We start from the raw sequence: 19,752 nt of genomic DNA on the forward strand, positions 1-19,752 counted from the left end.
GTCCCGCTGAATTGTGAGCTGCCTTCGAAATTGCGCTGCTCAATTCAAATTTTCGTTTAAACCACCGTTGCGTGATGTTGCCACACATTCATTTGTAGAACCAGATCTTTGTCGATTAAGGTTTCTGGCCTGGGTAATTACACAGACAGCAAAATCTGTCATTTTCACACTGACTCCTTTTTGATTTTACATTTTTAAGGTGAATTAATGTAAAAATGACGGATTTTGCTGTCTGAGTTAGGCTACAAACATGTGACGTTCTCACTCTTAGCTGGACTAACTCTTGGCTTTGCACTTCTTCATGTAGTTTCCAAACACGGTTTAAAGAGCTACCGACTATTATTGTGCGCAATCGAAAGCAAAGCGATACAGAACGTCTGATAAAATAATTTCCGAAATCCAATCCAAAATAATAAATTAAATCACAACTGGAAAGAGAATAAGAAGATTTCTGTTTGTGGTAGATCCAAGAGATCAAGTGTTTGAAAATTCAGAAAAATGCATGTGCTATTACCATTTAAACAGCTGAGTAGGCCCATAGCATTTACCAGTTGATTGGCCGTCTTTGTTCTAGATGAGACGATACATTGGTCCGCTTAGGATAAACAAAATAAACACCAAACGTGGCTTCGTTGTGGCCTACTTCATACCCATGAGCTCTGAAAAAGGAAGACATTGTTCCAATACCATGCAGGAATCGTTGCATAGATGAACATGTAAAATATATTCCACCGGTGTTATGCATTATGCAAAAAATGCGAAATAAAACGTTTTACTACACAGGTAAGAATTTAATTTCAGTTTGTTGGCCCAGAAGTAGTGATAGCGTGTCATTTTCTTTTAGATGACATCACTGAAATAAAATATTTTGCAAAATCGTTAAATTCGAATCCAGCAACTTCAACAGTGGTGCGGGTGAGAGAGAAAAACATCTCTGGAGAAAAACAAGTTACTTTTCACTGCTAATGACAGTCCAGTTTTCACGAACACTTGCATCTAATATCCAACAGTTGGAGAATCAATCAAAGACAACATATGTCATACATGAAAATGAAGCATGCCTAAACTACCAAATTAACATACAATCATATATATAATGGCCTTGTCGACTGTCAAGTCTGCTTCAGACTTTTGTTACTTTTTGATTTTGACCAGATAGCAAATTCTGAACATCATCCGATGTTGGCTACTCCATTTTCTTACGCCCACAAAAAAGGTCATTCTTAGAATATGACACAAAAATCATCTTACTCAAAACACTAAAAAAGGTTTTCTCACTCTGGACACAAATCAAGAAAAATACTTGATATTTGAAAATGGTATAAATGAACTGTACATCCGCAGCTCATTTTTACTAAAAAATGCGTTTTTCTAGATGACTATTCTTTCATACGATGCGACAGGCGGACGAACCGCGAGATGTTTTAAAAGAACTTTTCTTTCCTTTCTGTTCCCTCGTTTTGGGTTGTGACGTGCGTTGTGGACTAATTGATCTTTTCCTTTTTTCTTCTCTTGACTTTCCTGGATGAAACTCATTTGCAATCACGTATCCCATCTTTGTTGTCGCAACAACGCGATTGTCGTCGGTAGTTGTTATCCCCGTCACGGTTGCGTACACATACTGCGCAGTGACAAGCTGGCCTGCGACAAAGGCAGGTTAGTTGATACAATTTTCACGTTTAGTGAGATTTTACTAAAACTGTTGGATATAGAAACACCTTTTATGGTGCTGAAGAAAGTTCGTTTGTTGGGCTAACTTTCCCCAAAGTTTAGTCTGTTTGATGTCACTGGTTATCGGTTCAGACTCAATCAAACATACATCTCCGGTTTGTATCAACTAACCTTCTAAGAAGGTTAGTTGATACACTGATGAGGTTAGTTGATACATGGAACTCCTAGTTGATACGATCAAAATACGCCTCAATTATACTGAGACTATATTTTATACTTTTGAAATTTATACTCAAACTACTGTAGTGTAGATAGTAGAACCATATTGCGAGGTCAGGGTTAACCAAAAGCCATGATAGTGCTGCAGTCCAGTGCTGTTATCGAGTGTAAAATGTGATAAATATATTTTACATCCGGATGTTCTTCCTAACGTGAACCTGTTACAAACTTATGACAGCCAAGGTTTACGTAGAGAGTCTTGAGTTGATCTGTAGCATCGATCAGTTTTTCTTTTATAAAACTGGGGAATGTTGTCAAAGAGGCCTTATTAATTCTGTGATATTGTCAAGTTCCCAGGTTCTGTAGCTTCATTTACACACAGCTTAAATGTTCAACAACCTACAGCAAGGGTGTGCAACCTTTATTACAGGAGGGCCAGATATGAATAACTGGGTGAAACCGCGGGCCGTACGTTTATTTAACATATGATTTCTATTAGTTGCAGGCACAAAAGAGTAGTGTTTTTGTTATTCATATTATTTTCATATTAGGGGTTATCTCCTTCCAGAAATAATACGTTAGGACGCATAAATTTCTGAAGAAAACTGCTATTCAAATTTATTGTCACACCGTCTTTAAACGAGCTCAGTGAGAAGTTTGCTGCTGGCTTCTTTTCCCGACGGCTTTTTCCAAATTTACTTTAATGGAAGTGATCGCAATTCGAAGTCCATTTTCCAAGTGTTCATCTGTCAGAACCGATCAATAGGAAGATTTCATGACGCCCGTTTTAGAAAAAAATGTTCGCACAAATATGTTGAGCCGAACGGTGCCATTTTTGAAGCCATGGATTTTTCAAATGTGGAAAGTTATCTTAGTTGAAATGTTTTCGGTAAAAATTGCCAAGATTCATTTTTAAATACTTTGCTTTCAAATCCGTTTTCTCTTGAAGATCAATCAGTTCAAGTTTTTACTTCTGGTGCTTTGTTAATGTCTGTGTTGAATGGCGAAGCGAATATACCAAACAAATGTTCATGAGATTTGAAGTCCTTGAAACGAGCCAAAAATTCATACAACAATTTTTCAAGTTGGTCAGCAAATTCAATTTTCTTCTTAGGATGCATTCCATAGTCTCTTAAAGTTGGAAAGTGGAAAAGATTTCCTGTCTGTACGTGAGCTTTCCAAAGTCGTACTTTGTTCATAATGCCTTTTATGTGACCATACATTTTTACGTTCCAAATAATTAAATACAATGGATTAGCGGTGGCCGGTGGGAGACTTCTAAAATGGTTAACAGAAGGTGCGAAATTTACAATAATCCACTCCACAATGAATTGTCCACACGTACCAGACTAAACTAAATTATAAACACGTTTCGCGGGCCGCACACAATTCAAAATTGGCACATCTTCGCGGGCCACATAATTTTTCTTCGCGGGCCGCACGTTGCACACCTCTGACCTACAGTATTTCCAAACAGATTTACATAGTTTCATATGTAAAAACAATGAAAACTATTAATACTACAAAAAGTGCTCAATGCCAAGCAAAAAGGCAAAGCAGAGCGAATTAAATCAAATATAGTTATTACTATCTGAAGCCTTTACAAATTGTTTCACCTTCTTTGCTGTTTGCATGTTTGCAATTCTTTGCTGTTTGCATGTTTTTTCAGACCTTCTGATGATCCGTTAGGTGAAACAATTTGTAAAGGCTTCAGATAGTAATAACTATATTTGATTTAGTTTCATATGTATGTTACCTGGAAATATGGTTGAAATATTGCAGGTTACTGAATGTACGAATGCAGGTTAGTTGATACAGTGTATCAACTAGGCTGGGCTAAACTGTATCAACTAACCTTTTTCTAATTTTTCTCAGAAATGTGTCTGCCATCAATCTAACAAAGTCGGTTAAAAATGTTTTGATTTATGCAATTATACTTTACACCTATATACTGCCTGTCGCCAATAAGTTTATCTCTTATCGTTTTTCAAACACTCAAGAATTAACTGAATTGTAAATTTGAAAAAAATTGCAAAAAGACTCAATTTTTGAACATTTTGCATTATTTTACAAACTTGAAACTGGATAACCGCGAAATCATCATGTCACCACTCAATCATCATTCTTCACCAGTTGGTGGCGGTATTTCTACAAAATCTGTTTTCTGGAATGCGTTTTTAGTAATGTATCAACTAACCTTCTGCATCAACTAACCTGCCCTTGCCCTAATAGATATAGAAATTTTACAGTGGAAGGGTATCTTTTTTACTTGGTAGGCCCTGCTACAGTTCAGCTTTCCCCAATTTTTAATGAAGAACGACCATGAAGGGCACTATAACCTTGATGTTTGACGTCTAATCATCGTTTAACTTTCGAGGCGCAAGGCAATCGCTGGTCCAACTTGGATTAGGCTGAGTTTAGGTCTGTTTCAATCTGTCATGTTCAAAATATTTTTCTGTCTCATATACGATCAATGGTTTAAGTGTGACAGAAATCTTGCAAGACGTGTGATAACTTTTAGATTTAAAACCAGTACTTACAACGAGAAGGTACAGTCATAAAAATAGAAATTCAAGTTTAAGTCTACCCTAAAACAGCCTTGGATAGCCATTGAAATGGCGTAAGAACAATAAAATGTGATATACTGTAATCGTGAAAGGTTGAAAAGGAGGTATAGACAGCGCACACCCTACGCCTGCTTACCAGATGACACATCCCAAAGCTTCAAGGATCTTTCTTGAGAGCCGCTAACAACATACTTTCCATTCTTTGTAAAAGCAGCATGTGTTGCTCCCGTTTCCAGCAGTGATTCGAAGAATAATTCTTGGTGGACCTTCCATTCTTCATCCTTTAACAAAGCAATCATTTAGCATGATTTGGTGAACAAGCCCGCATTCAAAGCAGTCTAATTTTTTAAATTTGCTAAACATTTACGTCCATAAACTTTAGGTAGGCGATTATTGCTAAAAAGATTTGTTTCTTGAATGAAATCCTCTTTAGAAAATGGTAAGCTAGTAAAAACTCCACTTTCTCGGACCACATCGGGAGGAAGTTAAATTAGTCCCATTAAATAGGAAATATTGTACACAAACGGATTTGGGGTCAGAGAAAAAGTGATTTACAATTAAGCGGGTGTTTAAATATATGGGTAACTGGGAAAAGTTATCGAATCGACAGTTCTTACCACAAAGTGCCAGAGCCTTCTTGTTTTTCCCAATGATCCAGAGAAAACAAAACTTTGATCTGGACTCATTGAGAGAACCGTAATGGAACTTTCATGATCTGATAATGTGGTCTCCAAATAACTGTTGAAAGTAACTGCACTGCCATTAAGGTTTTGCTTTTCTAGCACGATGACGTGAATTAGGCAATCACTTGTGCCAACAAAAATATATGATTTGGTACATTCCGTGTTTCCAAGACACGCTGCGGTTATATTCCCAAAAATATTCAAATCTTTTGTCGACACTGTATGTGACACTGTCATTGTAACAGCATCGAACAAGAGCAGAGTCTCTGAGCTGTCGACTTGGTTTCGTGTTACCGCCAAACAGCTTTGACAGTTTGAGCCACTGGTCACCACAATTATCGATGCTGCTTGATTGTTGTGAGACAAATCTACAGACTGCGTTGAAATTTCTGTTGAACGTTTTGTTTCAGCTAGAGAATTGTCTATTTTGAAAACACATCCGATGTTTGTCCCACACAACAAGTAATCCGATGTGGAAGGAAAACATATTGAAGTGAAAAGGCAATTCTCCATTTTTAAACTTTTGGTTGAGAAGCTCTTGCTCATCGACAACAATGTTAGCGACGATTTCAATGAATCTTTGTGATAAAGATCGTAAATGGTGATTTCTTTTGAGAAATTATCAAAGATAGCCAGGAAACGTCCACAAGGAGAGATCTGATTGTTGTCAACCTCGAATAAATAGCTGGTAGGATATTTTACAATCTTTTTTCTTTCCAAGTTCCATAACTTGATGTAGAAAACCTGTTATAAACATCTTTCACATCAAAGCTCACATAGAATAAACATTCACACACAAATTAATCTGAATGTGATTTTTAATGCCTAACCAGAATTCTTTTGTTACTGAATAAATAATAATGGTTTGGTAGAGAGTTTACCTTAATGTAACACCAATATATAAAGCGAAGTAAGATTATCGATCCCGTGAATTTATTTTAAACTCATACAAAGAACAACATTCTGATGACACTTCCACACATAAAAACAATTGAATGGCCACAAGGTCATTTGATAACCAAGATAAATGAGACAACTTAATATTACCTTTGACGATGCAGATGCAATTACATTCTCTAACAAAACCAAGTGATCAACATCAGCTCCCATTCCTTGTATTACTTCCAGCGGATATTTATCCTTTTCAAAAGATTCGGTTTGAACGGACCAAGCAGTGATCTGTTCATCTTTCGACCCAACCACAAGAGTCTTTCCGGAAGCAGAAAACTCCATGACAGTCACGTCGCTATGATGGTGACGCAAGTCACCAAGATGCTAATAAGATATCAAGTGATTAGTATAAATATTCACTGTCACCAGCACAGGCATGGTAACCCTTTGAGATCTAATCAGGTAAACAAATTTGAATATGCGCCATTGTCTTAAAATCATAGGTATGAGAATAACTTTTGCGCCACATGTATTGTGCAAATTATGCTCCTGGGCGCTTTTCATGACGATGGTGAGAAAATAATTTATTAATATATTGTTGATTACAATGGATTTTTTTAAGCAATTTCTGGAGGACTTATGATTCATGAAAAAATCATATAATAGCTAAGGCGCCAGAAATTCATATGACTTGCCGTCAACCGACCCAATATAACTGTTTTAATAGGTCCCTTCAAGGGTATCACATAACAATTGACAGTACTAAAAAGACATCACTTCCTATGCAGCTCATATAGATAGTGAATGCATCGGCAATACATCTTTCTGCATTGGATTGAGCATACCCAAACAAAAGTGACTCCTTTCAATTGCTAGGTTTCATTATTAAAACGTTCTTTGCAATTGCACCGACAGCAATAGCAAATTTCCATGGTTAAGGCTGTGTATTAGAGAAATGGAGGAGTCACTGCAGACAACTGGTCATTGGTCAACCCTGATGTATCGGGATGAAGACCAGGCTTTTTTGAAGCAAAATGGGGAGAAAGAGAGAGAAAATGCTGTGAGTCAAAGCTTAGCCTTACCTTTATTTGGTCATTTGAAATCGTCCAAACTTGAACAGTGTTTTTATCACTGATTGCAAAAACATCTCCTTCTGGTGCCAAAGTGACTACACCGTTAACATCCAAACGAAAAGACGAAACCAGTGAACCGTTTTTCGGATCAGTGAAAGTCATCGAACCATTTTTCCACCACGTAAGATACATGTTCCCTTTCACACTGTGAGCCGTGACTTCATTCCGTGAATCATCATCACAGTCCTGACTTGGCGATTCCACACCGTTGCTTGCATTGGATATTTCATAAGCCTTTTCACCTTTTGATACAGTACACAAACTTCAATTTATTGAAATACCGGTAGATTTAAAGAAAAACAAACTTTCACAAATGACCTTAACTGCATTTTAAAAATCGGTTGGATAACAATAGGCCTATACTCGGTGGCGCTGAAACCATATCTTGCAAAGTGCTTAGGATATAGTCAATCCGCATGAGATAGCCAATGTAATTGAAGCGCAATGAAAAGATGATATAAAAAGTAAAATTTGGAAAATTAAAGGTCCCAAGAAAAAATATAGGCTACTACCTTTTGTCATTGACCAACAAATCGCTTTTCCGTTCCTGTACCCAGCAATTATGTAAGCATCTTCCACGAGCAAGAATGCGCATGATAGTGGATAACTGTGATTGAACGAGCATCTGCACTGCAAACCACTGATATCCCACACATTGATCTGAAAAACAACGCATCAATTTTTTCTACTTCAAAATGTACCATTCAGTGAATTATGAATTGAAAGCAGAATGGAGAACAGGACCAATATTCTCTTTCTTGCATAGCTAGGCGTGTGTGTCATTACTCATCTCCGTTCTGATATTAAGCTTGTCAATTCAACAACATGGTGAAAACTTCTTCCTACTCGTTGGGCGTGTCGGCTTATTCATAATTAGGCAACTAAACAAGATTTTATCCTATTTACTCCGCTTATGCTAAAAGCAAAATCTCACCGATACGCTAATTTAATGTTTTAGGCTAATAGTATTTATCAGAATAATAAAAGTAAATAAATATTGGGAATTTAACTCAGGATGATAGCAAACTCGCAGGCTTAATGAATTTTTTAATACAACTTGAAATGGAAAAAAGTAGTCGAATGGTGGGAATTTGACTTCGGTTTCGCAACATTAGGCTACTTTCAGATTAAAAATATCAAATGATTGCATTAGACCTTTGTGCCACAAGCTGAGACAAGTGTGCTGCTATCTTTTGACAGTTCCACGCTTCCATGATCTTTGTAGCCAGAATGATTCTCCTTGATGATGGCAACGCTGCTTCCAGAATCGACGTTTATGACGTGCAGCGTGTTGTCAGGAGATCCAGAAACAAGGCGTGTTTCTGCATCATGTAGGAATAAAGAACGTGTTGCAATTAGTGTAAGCGACACGAAAATTATGCTTTACGAAATTTATTTTAGAAGCTAAGTGTCGGCTATTGTAGGCCTAGCGGCAGCAGTGGCCGAGTGGTTAGCGCGTTGGGCTCGCAGTCGAGAGCCTGCATGTTCGACTCCAGCCACCCGCACTTGCTGTTGTTTCTCTGGGCAAGAAACTTTACGATAATTGCCTCTACCCAGTGATCGATTTCGAGTAATGGGTAGTACCAAATTTAAGTCATAAGTAGAGTAGACAACCGGAAACAGACATTGCAGTCGGCTGCAGCGTGGGTCAGGTGTACGTCGGAAGGCGTACACCGATGCATAGCGCTCAAGTCCGCTTTCCCGCAATGCAGAATAAAGATAATAAAACAACAAACAACAAAACAAGGTTACAAGACCGTCACAAAATGTAATATAAATGATGATATTGAAATCTAAATAAGCAGTTTGTGTACCTGATATGGCTAAGCATGTCACTTCATCGGTGTGACCTTTTATGGAGTACATGATTTCATCTGTACCAACTTGCCAAGCGATGAGCAGTCCCTCACGTGAGCCTGCCACTAAGATAGATTTGTTGGGAGTTGCTTTCATGCTTGTAATAGGCTGGCTGAATCCGGTCAACGTTGTCCTCAATGGTCCCCCTGTGGCGCAAATACATTTCATTTGAGCTATAGGCTATTTACTGCACACTTGTACCTAGCCTAGAATAAGTTAAAGAAGAACAAATTGCCACAACAATAAGCTTAACTGAAAGCGATCTAATAATTTCATCCGATTTATAAACCATTAGTCTACGCTTCTGTGTAAACAATGAGTTATTAGGCCTAGGTTTAAGTTGTTGAAAACACAAAGTAGACTATTTTAATTCTTAAATTTGAGACTTGGTTGGAGCATGGCTACCTAAAGATACGGCCTGATTTGTCACATTTTGCAGAAATTTCCAGATTTTGCTAACTTTTGGCGAACATTTAAATAAATTTTTCTAAAAATTACCGTATATTTTTACGCTTTCTTTACTAGTTCAGGTCCTTAGGGGAATCTTTAGGCTAAACGTGTTACACGTTGTTTTTTTGCATATTTTTGCAGTTGGTCAACCCAACTTTGATTTTAGTGGGTGCCGCAACTTTTTGGGTCACGTGATCACCCCCAAATCGGGGATTTCCCCAGAAATCACGTTTCAGCTCTTTTTACGGCATTTTTGTGCAATTACATATTTGATTTTTGCATATTTTTATTTAAAAAACACACACAAATAAGTGAGACAAAACCAACACAAAATAATTTGACTGATGACGTCATTATGATGTCATCAATTTTTTTTTTGATTTTTTAACCGATTTTGGTCGTTTGCTGTTGGTTTTAGTTGGAGTACCGGTTACTAGAACCATTTCACAATTCCCAAAAGTAGTATCGTTATGATTGCATCCTTTATGACGTCATCATTACATTATTAAAGACTAGACAACTTGAAATTCAGGAACCAAGTGTAAGTTTATTCCGAAAAAAGCGATCAACTACTATCATTATAAGTTTTGCAAATGCTTAAAATTTTGAAATTGCAAGCAATAACAATAATACCAGTACAGTATGACGCAATAATGACGTCATTAATGGTATAACCAGAAAAGCAACTACCAGGATTGAATTTCCCTTTTAGCCATTACACTTCAAAATTTAAAATAATATGTAATTATGATCTACAAATCAAATGAATAGGCCTACACGACACCAGATTATGCAATGTCTGAATCTTAACACTGTCAATTCAAGATGAAAAAACTAGCGGTTTTCTTCCTCTTTCGTGATCACACGAGGAAATCTCTGACATGTCCAATGTTTGATTGCTAAGAGCTGTATCTAACGATGCAACAACAATCGTAGACAAGTTTGGATCGACTGAAGTTATCACAGCTTGTTGAACCAGTTGATATAACGCAGTTTTGTTGCTGTCATTTTTCAAAAACTCAGACCAGTTGAGAGGAAGACGAGTATTACTTGTGACAGCCACGTAACATCCAGATCGTTGCTTGTTTCTTGCAGAAGATTTGATGTTATTTTTCAGATATACATTATACATCGTAGACAATGTCAACACGATTGTACTTCGCTGCCTTGCTAGTAACGTAAGGGATAACGATTTAAAAAATGTATTCTTCAAATTAATGCTTTCACATTACCTCTGGATTTTATTATTTGCATGAGTGCTGAACCGTCTATAACATAGACGTTGCAACTTGGTACGGTACATTGTGGACACCCAAAACGTTTTAAAACTGTGAGGAGAGTCGATTTTGTTGTAGATCTCAAAGAACCGTTCGCAAATAATGCTATAAGGTACAATGATACTTCGTGCTTGAAGAACAGGACAGCAAACATCTTTGCCACGAACATAGCTTGAAACAAACACTTTATGAAGAAGGGATGATTTATATTTGACTATCGGTTGTGTGTTCTTTTTTGGTGTTCGCGTTTTGCCGAACAAGTCTAACAATACTTTGGTTATTGGTTCTCCAAAATTTTCATCTTCAAGAAAACTGGAAGATCCAAACGATTCAAATTTTGTTTTCCCAAAGTTATGAAGGTTTAGAAGCTGTTGCACACCTTCATCATTGGAGGCTTGCCTTGGGCAGATTGTCAAAAGTTTTCCAGACGAGTCGGTGAAAGGGTTGCCAAGCTCTTCAAACGTTTGTACCAAACAAATCAATTCTTCACGAAACCTCTCGTGATAGAATTTACTTTCTTCGTGATGTAGCCATTGGAGTTTTTTGTAACTAAAGCCAATTTCATCATGAAATTTTGTCACCGTTTCTACAATTAGCCTATTGGTTGAGAAATCATTCATCGTTTCAAAGCTTCTTCGTTTTGAAACAAATCTGTAGTACCTCCTTTACCTTTAACAACGGCATTGCACTGCTCATGATTCTGGTCAAGTGCCATTGCAGAAAACCTCTTACCGGATTTTGTACCACAAACTTCCCTTCAGCAAAATGTGTCTTCAAAGTGGAATCAGTTTGCTGAAATGCTTCAATATCACGAATGTGAACTGATGTCCAACGAGCATAAAGGTGATGATTTAATGCAAAAAATTTAGGGCTAATGCTGTTCAGATACTTGCAGTACACTTTCCAATTTTGCAAGTGATGACCCCGATAATTGCTAACCGGACAGACGTGTGCTAGACAGGTTCCCCCAGTCCCAACATTGACCCTCGCTCATCACGGCTCCAACGCTCACAATGCCTGTCCCGAGCAAGCCTGTTAAGCGATGGAACTTCAGAATGGCTAACTGGGAGTACTACAGCCTCCTCAGCAACGAAGCCACACAGTATATCCCATCCCCACACAACAACAACGTGGAAGAAGCCCACCAGGACTTTTGTAATGCAATAACATCAGCGGAAAAACACTCCATCCCCACGGCCGACAAAAGAACGACATGCCGTGCTGGGATAAGGAGTGCGAAAGCCTCTACTCCGACTTCCTCCACGCTCCCCATGGCAACGATACCAACCGCTCAGCCACAGCCCTGTTGGCAACACTGGACTCAAAGAGGAAGGATTGCTGGACAGAAGCTGTTGAATCAATCGAATTCACGCACTCCAGCCGCATAGCATGGAGGACATTGAACAACCTAACTGGTAGATCACGTGCCTCTCGGCAACAACGTCCGGTTTCAGCAAATTCCATCGCCTCACAACTCGTGGAGAATGGGAAATACAAATCGAGAGGCCGTGAATCAGACAGATCCGTCTTACAAGAAATGAAGGACCCTGGAGGGTGAACCCCAGACGGGAACATCTCGGGTGAGTTCACCCCTGAGAAATTTTCCGCCGCCATCCAGCACATAAAACCAGGTAAAGCCCCGGGCCCTGACCACCTATGCCCGGAGTTGATACTCCATGCTGCTGCCTCCTTAAAGTCCTGGTTAAAAGACTTCCTTTCCTGCTGTTTGCGCCACCTGAGAATTCCCAGAATCTGGAGAAGAGCCCTTGTGGTTGCAGTTCTTTCAAGATGCTCGAGAGACTCATCTACGCTCGTGTCGAACCAATAATAGATCCGCAGCTCCCCCGTGAGCAAGCTGGCTTCGGACACGGACGATCAACCGTAGATCAGGTCACACTTATAACCCAAGACATCGAGGACAGTTTTTCGGCTAAGAAGAAGGCTGTCGCCGTGTTTGTTGATCTCACGGCTGCCTATGATACCGTATGGCATAGCGGCCTTACCTGCAAGTTACTCCGTCTGCTTCCTGACAGACACATGGTCCATATGATGATGGAACTTGTGCAAAACCGCAGTTTTACCCTCACAACCAGTAGCGGTTGTCGAAGCATACTACGCCGACTTAAAAACGGCGTCCCACAGGGCTCAGTCTTGGCTCCTCTCCTGTTCAACATATACACCTATCACTTGCCCCCACCATCTCCAGGAAATATGCTTACGCAGACGACCTGGCACTCCTGCACTCAGCGGGAAATTGGCAGTCAGTGGAGAGGAACCTCAGTCAAGACATGCAAACACTATCAGCATACTTGCAGAAATGGAAGCTACAGCTCAGCAAGGCAAAGACAGTGTCGGTGGCCTTCCACCTCAGCAACCGGGAGGCACAGCGTGAGATAAACATCAACATTGATGGGGAGCGCCTGCCCTACTGTGCCGAACCTACTTATTTCGGGATAACTCTGGACAGGTCACTCACGTACCGCCGACACTTGGAGTCACTGCGCAAAAACTATCTACACGCGTCGCACTTTTGAGGCGATTGGCGGGTTACGGCTGGGGAGCTGATGCCAAAACTCTTCGTATAGCTACCCTAGCCCTTGTTCATTCCACCTCTAAGTATTGCGTACCAGTCTGGTGCCATAGTTCTCACACCAACCACGTTGATACCACCATCAACGATGCACTGCATACTGTGACTGGATGCCTGCGTCCCACTCCGACGGACTACCTACCCATCCTAGCAGGCATCCAACCCGCTGAGCTACGCTGTAAAAGAGCCACGATTTCTCTCGCTTGCCGCGCTCTGGACCCCGACCATTCCCTCCATGCAACATTAAGCAACCACCACCTTCAAAGCAGTGGCTGAAATCAAGACGCCCCTTTGTGCCTGCCACACAACAACTACTTAAGAACACAGAAGAACTTGGCTTAAGTGCGGAACACTGGACGAACCACAATGTGGAACGTCGTCGCCATTGGGCTTTGTTCGGTCCTGGTCCAAATTGAGACAAAGGCCATTCGCTTGTGTGGTTGTTTAAGGTGGTCGTGACTACGCGAGGGCTACGCACCACTCTTGGCAAACTCCATGTCCACTGCGGTCCAATAAGATCGGAACATGCAGATTCAGGGGAACCAGTTGCAACGGGCTGCCGGGTGCTCTGTTCATTGAGGCCCGCCTTACAGGATGCCTGCCCGTCAGATACTGCCCTCTTCCGCCAAAGAGAGATTGCCGTTGGAGACTTTTACGTGTGTCTATTAGCCCCAGGAGTTGCTAGGAATGAGCCTAGTTTTCAGCCTGGGTTCACCTCTACACCACGTTGAGGCATCTCCATAAGATGGGGGCTGAACAAAGTCAGCTCCCTAGACACTCCGATTTCGTAGAGGCATTTCATGTGGAACACGAAGTGGCAAAACCACACCTCCACGCTCCGTGACTTTATACCCGACGCCGATCCCCGTCCACCGGAGATGTCCCTCGCAAGGCTTGCGTGGGTCAAGCTTAACCGCCTGAAAACTGGCGTCGGCCGTTTTTGTTCGGACATGCACAAGTGGGGCCTGGCTCCTTCACCAGAATGCGAGTGTGGTGCCACTGAACACACCGCAGACCTATGCAAAGCGTTACGTTAGCGTCACATCGGGGGGGAGGGGGTTCAAGCAAAACGTTACGTAACGCTTTCGAGTACGGAATGGTTGTTTTTTATGCTGAATTCGTAGTGAAAAAGCGTTACATGGGGGAGAGGGGGATTGAAAAAAGCGTTACGTTGGCGTTACATGGGGGAGGGGGGGGTCAAAAATTCGGAAAAAAAGCGTTACGTAATATTTGAACGTTCCCTTAGCCTAAAGATGCTCATTTTTGCCCCTATGGGCCTGCACTATACTGTTTTCCCCAGATGACACAATAGGTTTTAACATCCTCAGATGTTGAAAAACAAAGAAAACTTGATTTCGAAGATTTTAGTCACTTTTAATTTTCAATAACAATCTGATTCAGTGTTTTTCAAGTTACTTTTTCTCATTTGCTACTGCTTCTCCAGGGCAACAAAAAGCTTTTATATCATTTTAGGAGACAGCAAAAGGAAAAAAATGTCAGTCAAACAAGCAGTAGCTGTAATCAAAATGTGACAAATCAGGCCGCATCTCTAGGCGGCCATGGTTGGAGCTGTTCATATATTAGCCTACGTTACGCATTTGGCGGGTTAGGCTACAAGCATCCTAATATTGCATTTAGCCTAAGTTGAAGACATACGCCATATAGCCTACGGTACCTAAACAGCACCATACAAATGAGTAGGCTACCCTACTCAAGCTGTAGGCCTAGCCTATTATAGTTGAAACAGTAGGTTTATCTCTGAAGTGCCCCAAGTTGCATGTAGCCTATGCAACATAGATTTTGAGAGAGTAACTTAGCCTCCTCTTAGTTGCTATGAATTGACGGATTGATACCATGTGATTTCATGAGCCGTACTGCTTCCACGCTCGCTCAAGGCAGGTTGAAAGAGAGTGTTGATTTATGTCACTTTCATTAGGAGATTGTCTTACGAGACTAGCGTCGAGGGGTCTAGGCTACGTTTTATCTGGCCTCTACTTTTCGACCAACCTGACTTGGGTGGCCTTTCCGGGAGCAGATGTTGATATAGGCCATGATGATGATGATGTCGCCCTTCGTTTCCGAAGATGGCCAATGAGACTGAGATCAAGCTTCTTTTTTTTTTTTTAGTGTGGGCTTTGGTCAGTGTAGGCTACATGAGTGCGGAGATGGCTAATGAGGCCTATCTGTGCGTTGAAGCTTCTGCTGCAGGATGGACATTGGAAGGATGGTTGACTAGGTCCAGGGTTTTTTGAGGCTCGGGCCTTGCGATGTATAAATGTTGTATAAGCTTTTACTGTATAACCTATATAGTCCAGTCGTTGAAGGGTTTTACCTTGACTTAATTGGTGTAAAACTGAAATTTTGTACATTGGTTCTGTTCATTATGTACAATAACCAAAAAAAAATCCCCGTCAAAATTTTTTGGTGAAAAAAAGTTATCCGCTATTTTCGAAATTCCGCCATTTTTTTCAAAATGGCGGATATACAATTACTGAATTATTCAATTTTTATGAAATTATTGTTAGTGTTGGTGCTCATTTAAAAGTAAATTTCATACTGCAATTATTTCACACTGGCAAAGTTTTGGTCCACCGTGATTGCCGGAGGAAGTTTACGGATACACGGAAAAAGGGTTCAGAAAAAATGCCTGCAAAGAAATTACGGTCTGTGACAAGGAAATTCAAGCTTCTGAAGCCTCCAGTAGGCAATACTGCGTCAAAAGGGTGCTAATAGGATTAATGCTGCCAGTACTAATAGAGGGGACAATACTGTTGCGACAGCTGGTCGAAAAGTACACATAGACTGTCGTAAACGTTATACCAACCCAATCGATATACACTACAGCTTAAGACGAACAGAGAGGAAAGTGGGTCCTGCCTCACGGGGAAACGAAGTGTTCGAATTTTTGATGGCAATTTCCACAGTAAGACTCATTGCTTGTTTTGTGGGACTGGAGTTCTCACGGACAGACCTGGCTTTAGTTTTGTTAAAACAGATGTTTTTGCAAGTACTATATTAGAGTGTTGTGAGAGACGTTCTGACAATTGGTCATGCGCCATGAAAGGTCGTATTGAATATTACGGTAGTGATTTGCATGCTGCAGACTGTTTATACCATCATTCTTGTAGTGTTAATTTTATATGTAGATTTAACGTACCCTTGCAATGCGGCAGAGTACCTGAGGCAAAACGTCTAAAATCTGGGCGACCTAAGGATGAGGAACAGGACCAGGCATTTCTAAAGATGTGTTCCCATCTTGAACGAAATGATGAAGAACAGTTAACGATATCAGACCTCAGATCTAAAATGAAGGAGTTTTTAGCAAATGATGATTGCCTTCCTTAAGGATCAAAATATCTGAAGACCCAATTATAGAAACAGTGTGGTGAATCTATTTATATAGCTGAAGGTCAGGGCCTTCATTGCATTGTCACTATGAGAGAGAAGACATCCGAAATCCTCCGATCTCATTACCTAAAAACAAGACATGAGGATGATGAAGACTCACAAAAGAGAGAAATAATTAAAACTGCGGCAAGGCTCATCAATAATGGTGTTCCAACTGTTAATGATCACTATCCAAGCACAGACGCACTCCTAAATAATAATAATAATCGTGTTTCATTTGCGCCCAAGTCGATACATAACATACAATGACACTGCGATCACAGATGTGATAGCCTACAACAGACGACAGGAGGCAGCGAAGTGACATATAGGCTTAGTCTTCGAGTCAGCTTCTCTCCTTATTTTGGGTTGCCATTAAGTGTCTGTGTCTAGACACAGCCGCGTGCTCTGGAGCGGTGTCGAACCCACATCCTTTCGAACGTCGCGCAGACGTTCTCGCCACTTCGCTACGCAACCGACACTCAATCTCGGTCCTGAAGACGCAGAAGACATCCTGAAGCGCAGAAGGCATCCTGAAGCGCAGAATACATCACTGGCTGGTTATGTACCTTTTTCTCAGGATCAAACCCTGAGGAATATTGTGAATGGTGTTGTGGCCGAGGATGACGTTAATGTAGGCATAAACAAACGAAAAATGATCGACTTGATCAGTAAAACACTTCGGGGTAGTCAAAAGGCTGCAAAGTGATCAATGTCCCAGGGGATGCTGATGTTCCGATTGTGAAGGCTACTGTTGTTAATGTAGTGTCATACTCGACAACGTTGATTGGAGAAGACACAGATCTGTTGGTCCTGCTTCTTCATTATGCGCAACAAGCAAACAAAGATCTATATTTCCGTTCCGACAAGGAAAATGCTGACAAAGTGTATCAAATAAACGAACTGAAAATGGTGATGGGTGAAGAATTATGTTCCCAATTACTTTTTCTACATGCCTACACTGGATGTGACACAGCATCAAGAATCTTTGGTGTTGGTAAGCAATTTGTCTTTCACAAGCTGGTAAAGGGTGCTGCTACTCTGAAAGACTGTGCCAATTACTTCCTTCTTCCAAAGCAGACAGCAGCATCCATTGTGAACAAAGATTGTCAAGCGATGGTTGTGATTTTTGGGGGCACGCGGACGGATTCCCTCTCGTCATTGCTACAGATTACTAATAAAAAAGTAGTCTCTTCCCAATCATTTGTGACGCCTACCAGAACGCCTACCACCTACTGAGTCATCGACAAAATTTCACTGTCTAAGGGTTTACTACCAAATAATGGTCTGGCTAGGACAGGAGGTGATATGGAAACTTACGGGTGGGGTTGGAAACTGGAAGGCAGTCAGTTTGTGACAACAGAGTCGGACATGGATGCTGACCCAGATTCCCTCTTATAGAACCCACAGCAACTGTACAACTGGCTGTAGCACTGCCAGGTGGAGCTGTAGGCAGAATAATCTACCCTGTAGCCTACCGCATCATGTGGACAGTGCAACTTGATGCCTGTAACAATACGTACAATCAGTCATTACTGGATGAAGATGATGACCAGGACTAATTGATGGAGGTTTTTACGTAATTTAACGTAGAAAGTAACCGCTCACACATCATTGGCCAGTTGTTCAATTTTAAGTTATCTGTTGAAAAGGAGCGATCTTCCTGGCGTCAGCACTACCTGACTACTCACTATAGAACAGCGAGCATTGTGTTTCGCTAACCATACCGGTGTAGCCTCCACACTAGCCATCAAGACTTTTCCGAATACATGTGTTTCTCGGCAGTCGAGACTAGTTATCTGTTATTTTTTCTTGCCTTCAACCGCACTACAGTATATAACCTTGTGAAGTTTTATTTTGAATGTTATTCGCTCTGAGGATGCGCATTCTCATGGTGCGCGAAACGTCAGTGAAGCAATAAACCATCCTGTTTGTTGTAGCTTTTACTTTCAATTTCATCAGATGAACGTTGCAACTAGTACTAGAAGCGATAATTGTCCTAATGAACACCCAAACTTTTCAGTATTCAACTGAATGTAAATAACTTAATAAGTGGTCTGCCATTCCTGTACTGCCAATGTTTCATGTTATTGGTTTTGTTTCATATAAGCCTTTCCATTAAACTAATGAGTTAATTTGATTTTGAATTGTTTTAATGAATTCTTTACCACCTTAAACTTAGGGATAGACGCCAGAATTAAAGCTCTAGCATGAATATTAAGTGAATTATTGTCATTACACTGTTTTGTCGGCCATCTTGAAAATGACAACTTTCCGGTGCTCTGATTCTCCTAGATTTTTAATATATTATTCTTGATGATAAATAGGCCTACTAGAAAAAACCTTTTGTAGAAATTTTTTTTTGTTTTTAAATTTTTGTTTGAAAAGTTTGTTTATCCGCCAATTTGAGAAAAAAATTGGCGGATTTTCAAAAAAAGCGGATAACTTTTTTTCACCAAAAGATTTTCACGGGGATTTTTTTTTTGGTCAATGTACATAATCAACAGAAGCAATGTGCAAAGTTTCAGCTTTACACCAATTAAGTCAAGGTTCGGCCCTTTTTTTCGCTTCAACGACTGGACTAATAGCCTAATATACATTTGACATAGGTTTTAGTAAGCGTGAACCTCGTTATAGCTATAATCATAGTCCACGTAGTAGGCTATTTACTGTATTTCAATAGTTGGAAACCATCTGTTTTGCAGTTTGCAAACCTTACCTGGTGGCTGGAAGCTTCCATCTAGTGGGATAAAGTTTGGGTCAGAGCTTTCTCTTAAAATTTGCGACGATTCTCTCACTAGTCTTCCGACAGTCTCCGGAAAGTCGCTTTTAAAATAAGCTAAACGTCCATAAAGTTCAGAGCATAAGTGGTTATGAATTCCGCCTGAAATAAGTATTTAACGGGCGATTTAAAATAACTCAATTGGTAACTTTATGAGCTTTTCGAATTTAACAAATAAAAAAAAAAAACTTTTCAAACGCTTGTTTTTATGTCAAATTTTAAAAATCGTTTTTGCAGATGTGGTT

The 19,752-nt window shown here is 40.2% G+C and overlaps 1 protein-coding gene across 1 annotated transcript in view; it reads right to left on the minus strand.

Moving 5' to 3' along the window:
* Positions 1 to 326: 326 nt before the first annotated feature.
* LOC145776069 (NACHT domain- and WD repeat-containing protein 1-like) overlaps positions 327 to 19,752 on the minus strand; it is a 41,972-nt gene continuing 22,546 nt past the window's right edge. The window contains exons 18-26 of the mRNA XM_082587473.1: positions 19,445 to 19,609; positions 8,979 to 9,167; positions 8,320 to 8,486; positions 7,677 to 7,824; positions 7,114 to 7,406; positions 6,188 to 6,415; positions 5,075 to 5,884; positions 4,594 to 4,738; positions 327 to 1,641 (exon numbers count right to left, since the gene is read on the minus strand). Coding sequence (XP_082443599.1) covers positions 1,388 to 1,641; positions 4,594 to 4,738; positions 5,075 to 5,884; positions 6,188 to 6,415; positions 7,114 to 7,406; positions 7,677 to 7,824; positions 8,320 to 8,486; positions 8,979 to 9,167; positions 19,445 to 19,609 — 2,399 coding nt within the window. The 3' untranslated portion in view covers positions 327 to 1,387. The remainder of the gene's footprint in view (positions 1,642 to 4,593; positions 4,739 to 5,074; positions 5,885 to 6,187; positions 6,416 to 7,113; positions 7,407 to 7,676; positions 7,825 to 8,319; positions 8,487 to 8,978; positions 9,168 to 19,444; positions 19,610 to 19,752) is intronic.

This window comes from Aplidium turbinatum, chromosome 8, assembly GCF_918807975.1.
Source record: "Aplidium turbinatum chromosome 8, kaAplTurb1.1, whole genome shotgun sequence".
Taxonomy (NCBI): domain Eukaryota; kingdom Metazoa; phylum Chordata; class Ascidiacea; order Aplousobranchia; family Polyclinidae; genus Aplidium; species Aplidium turbinatum.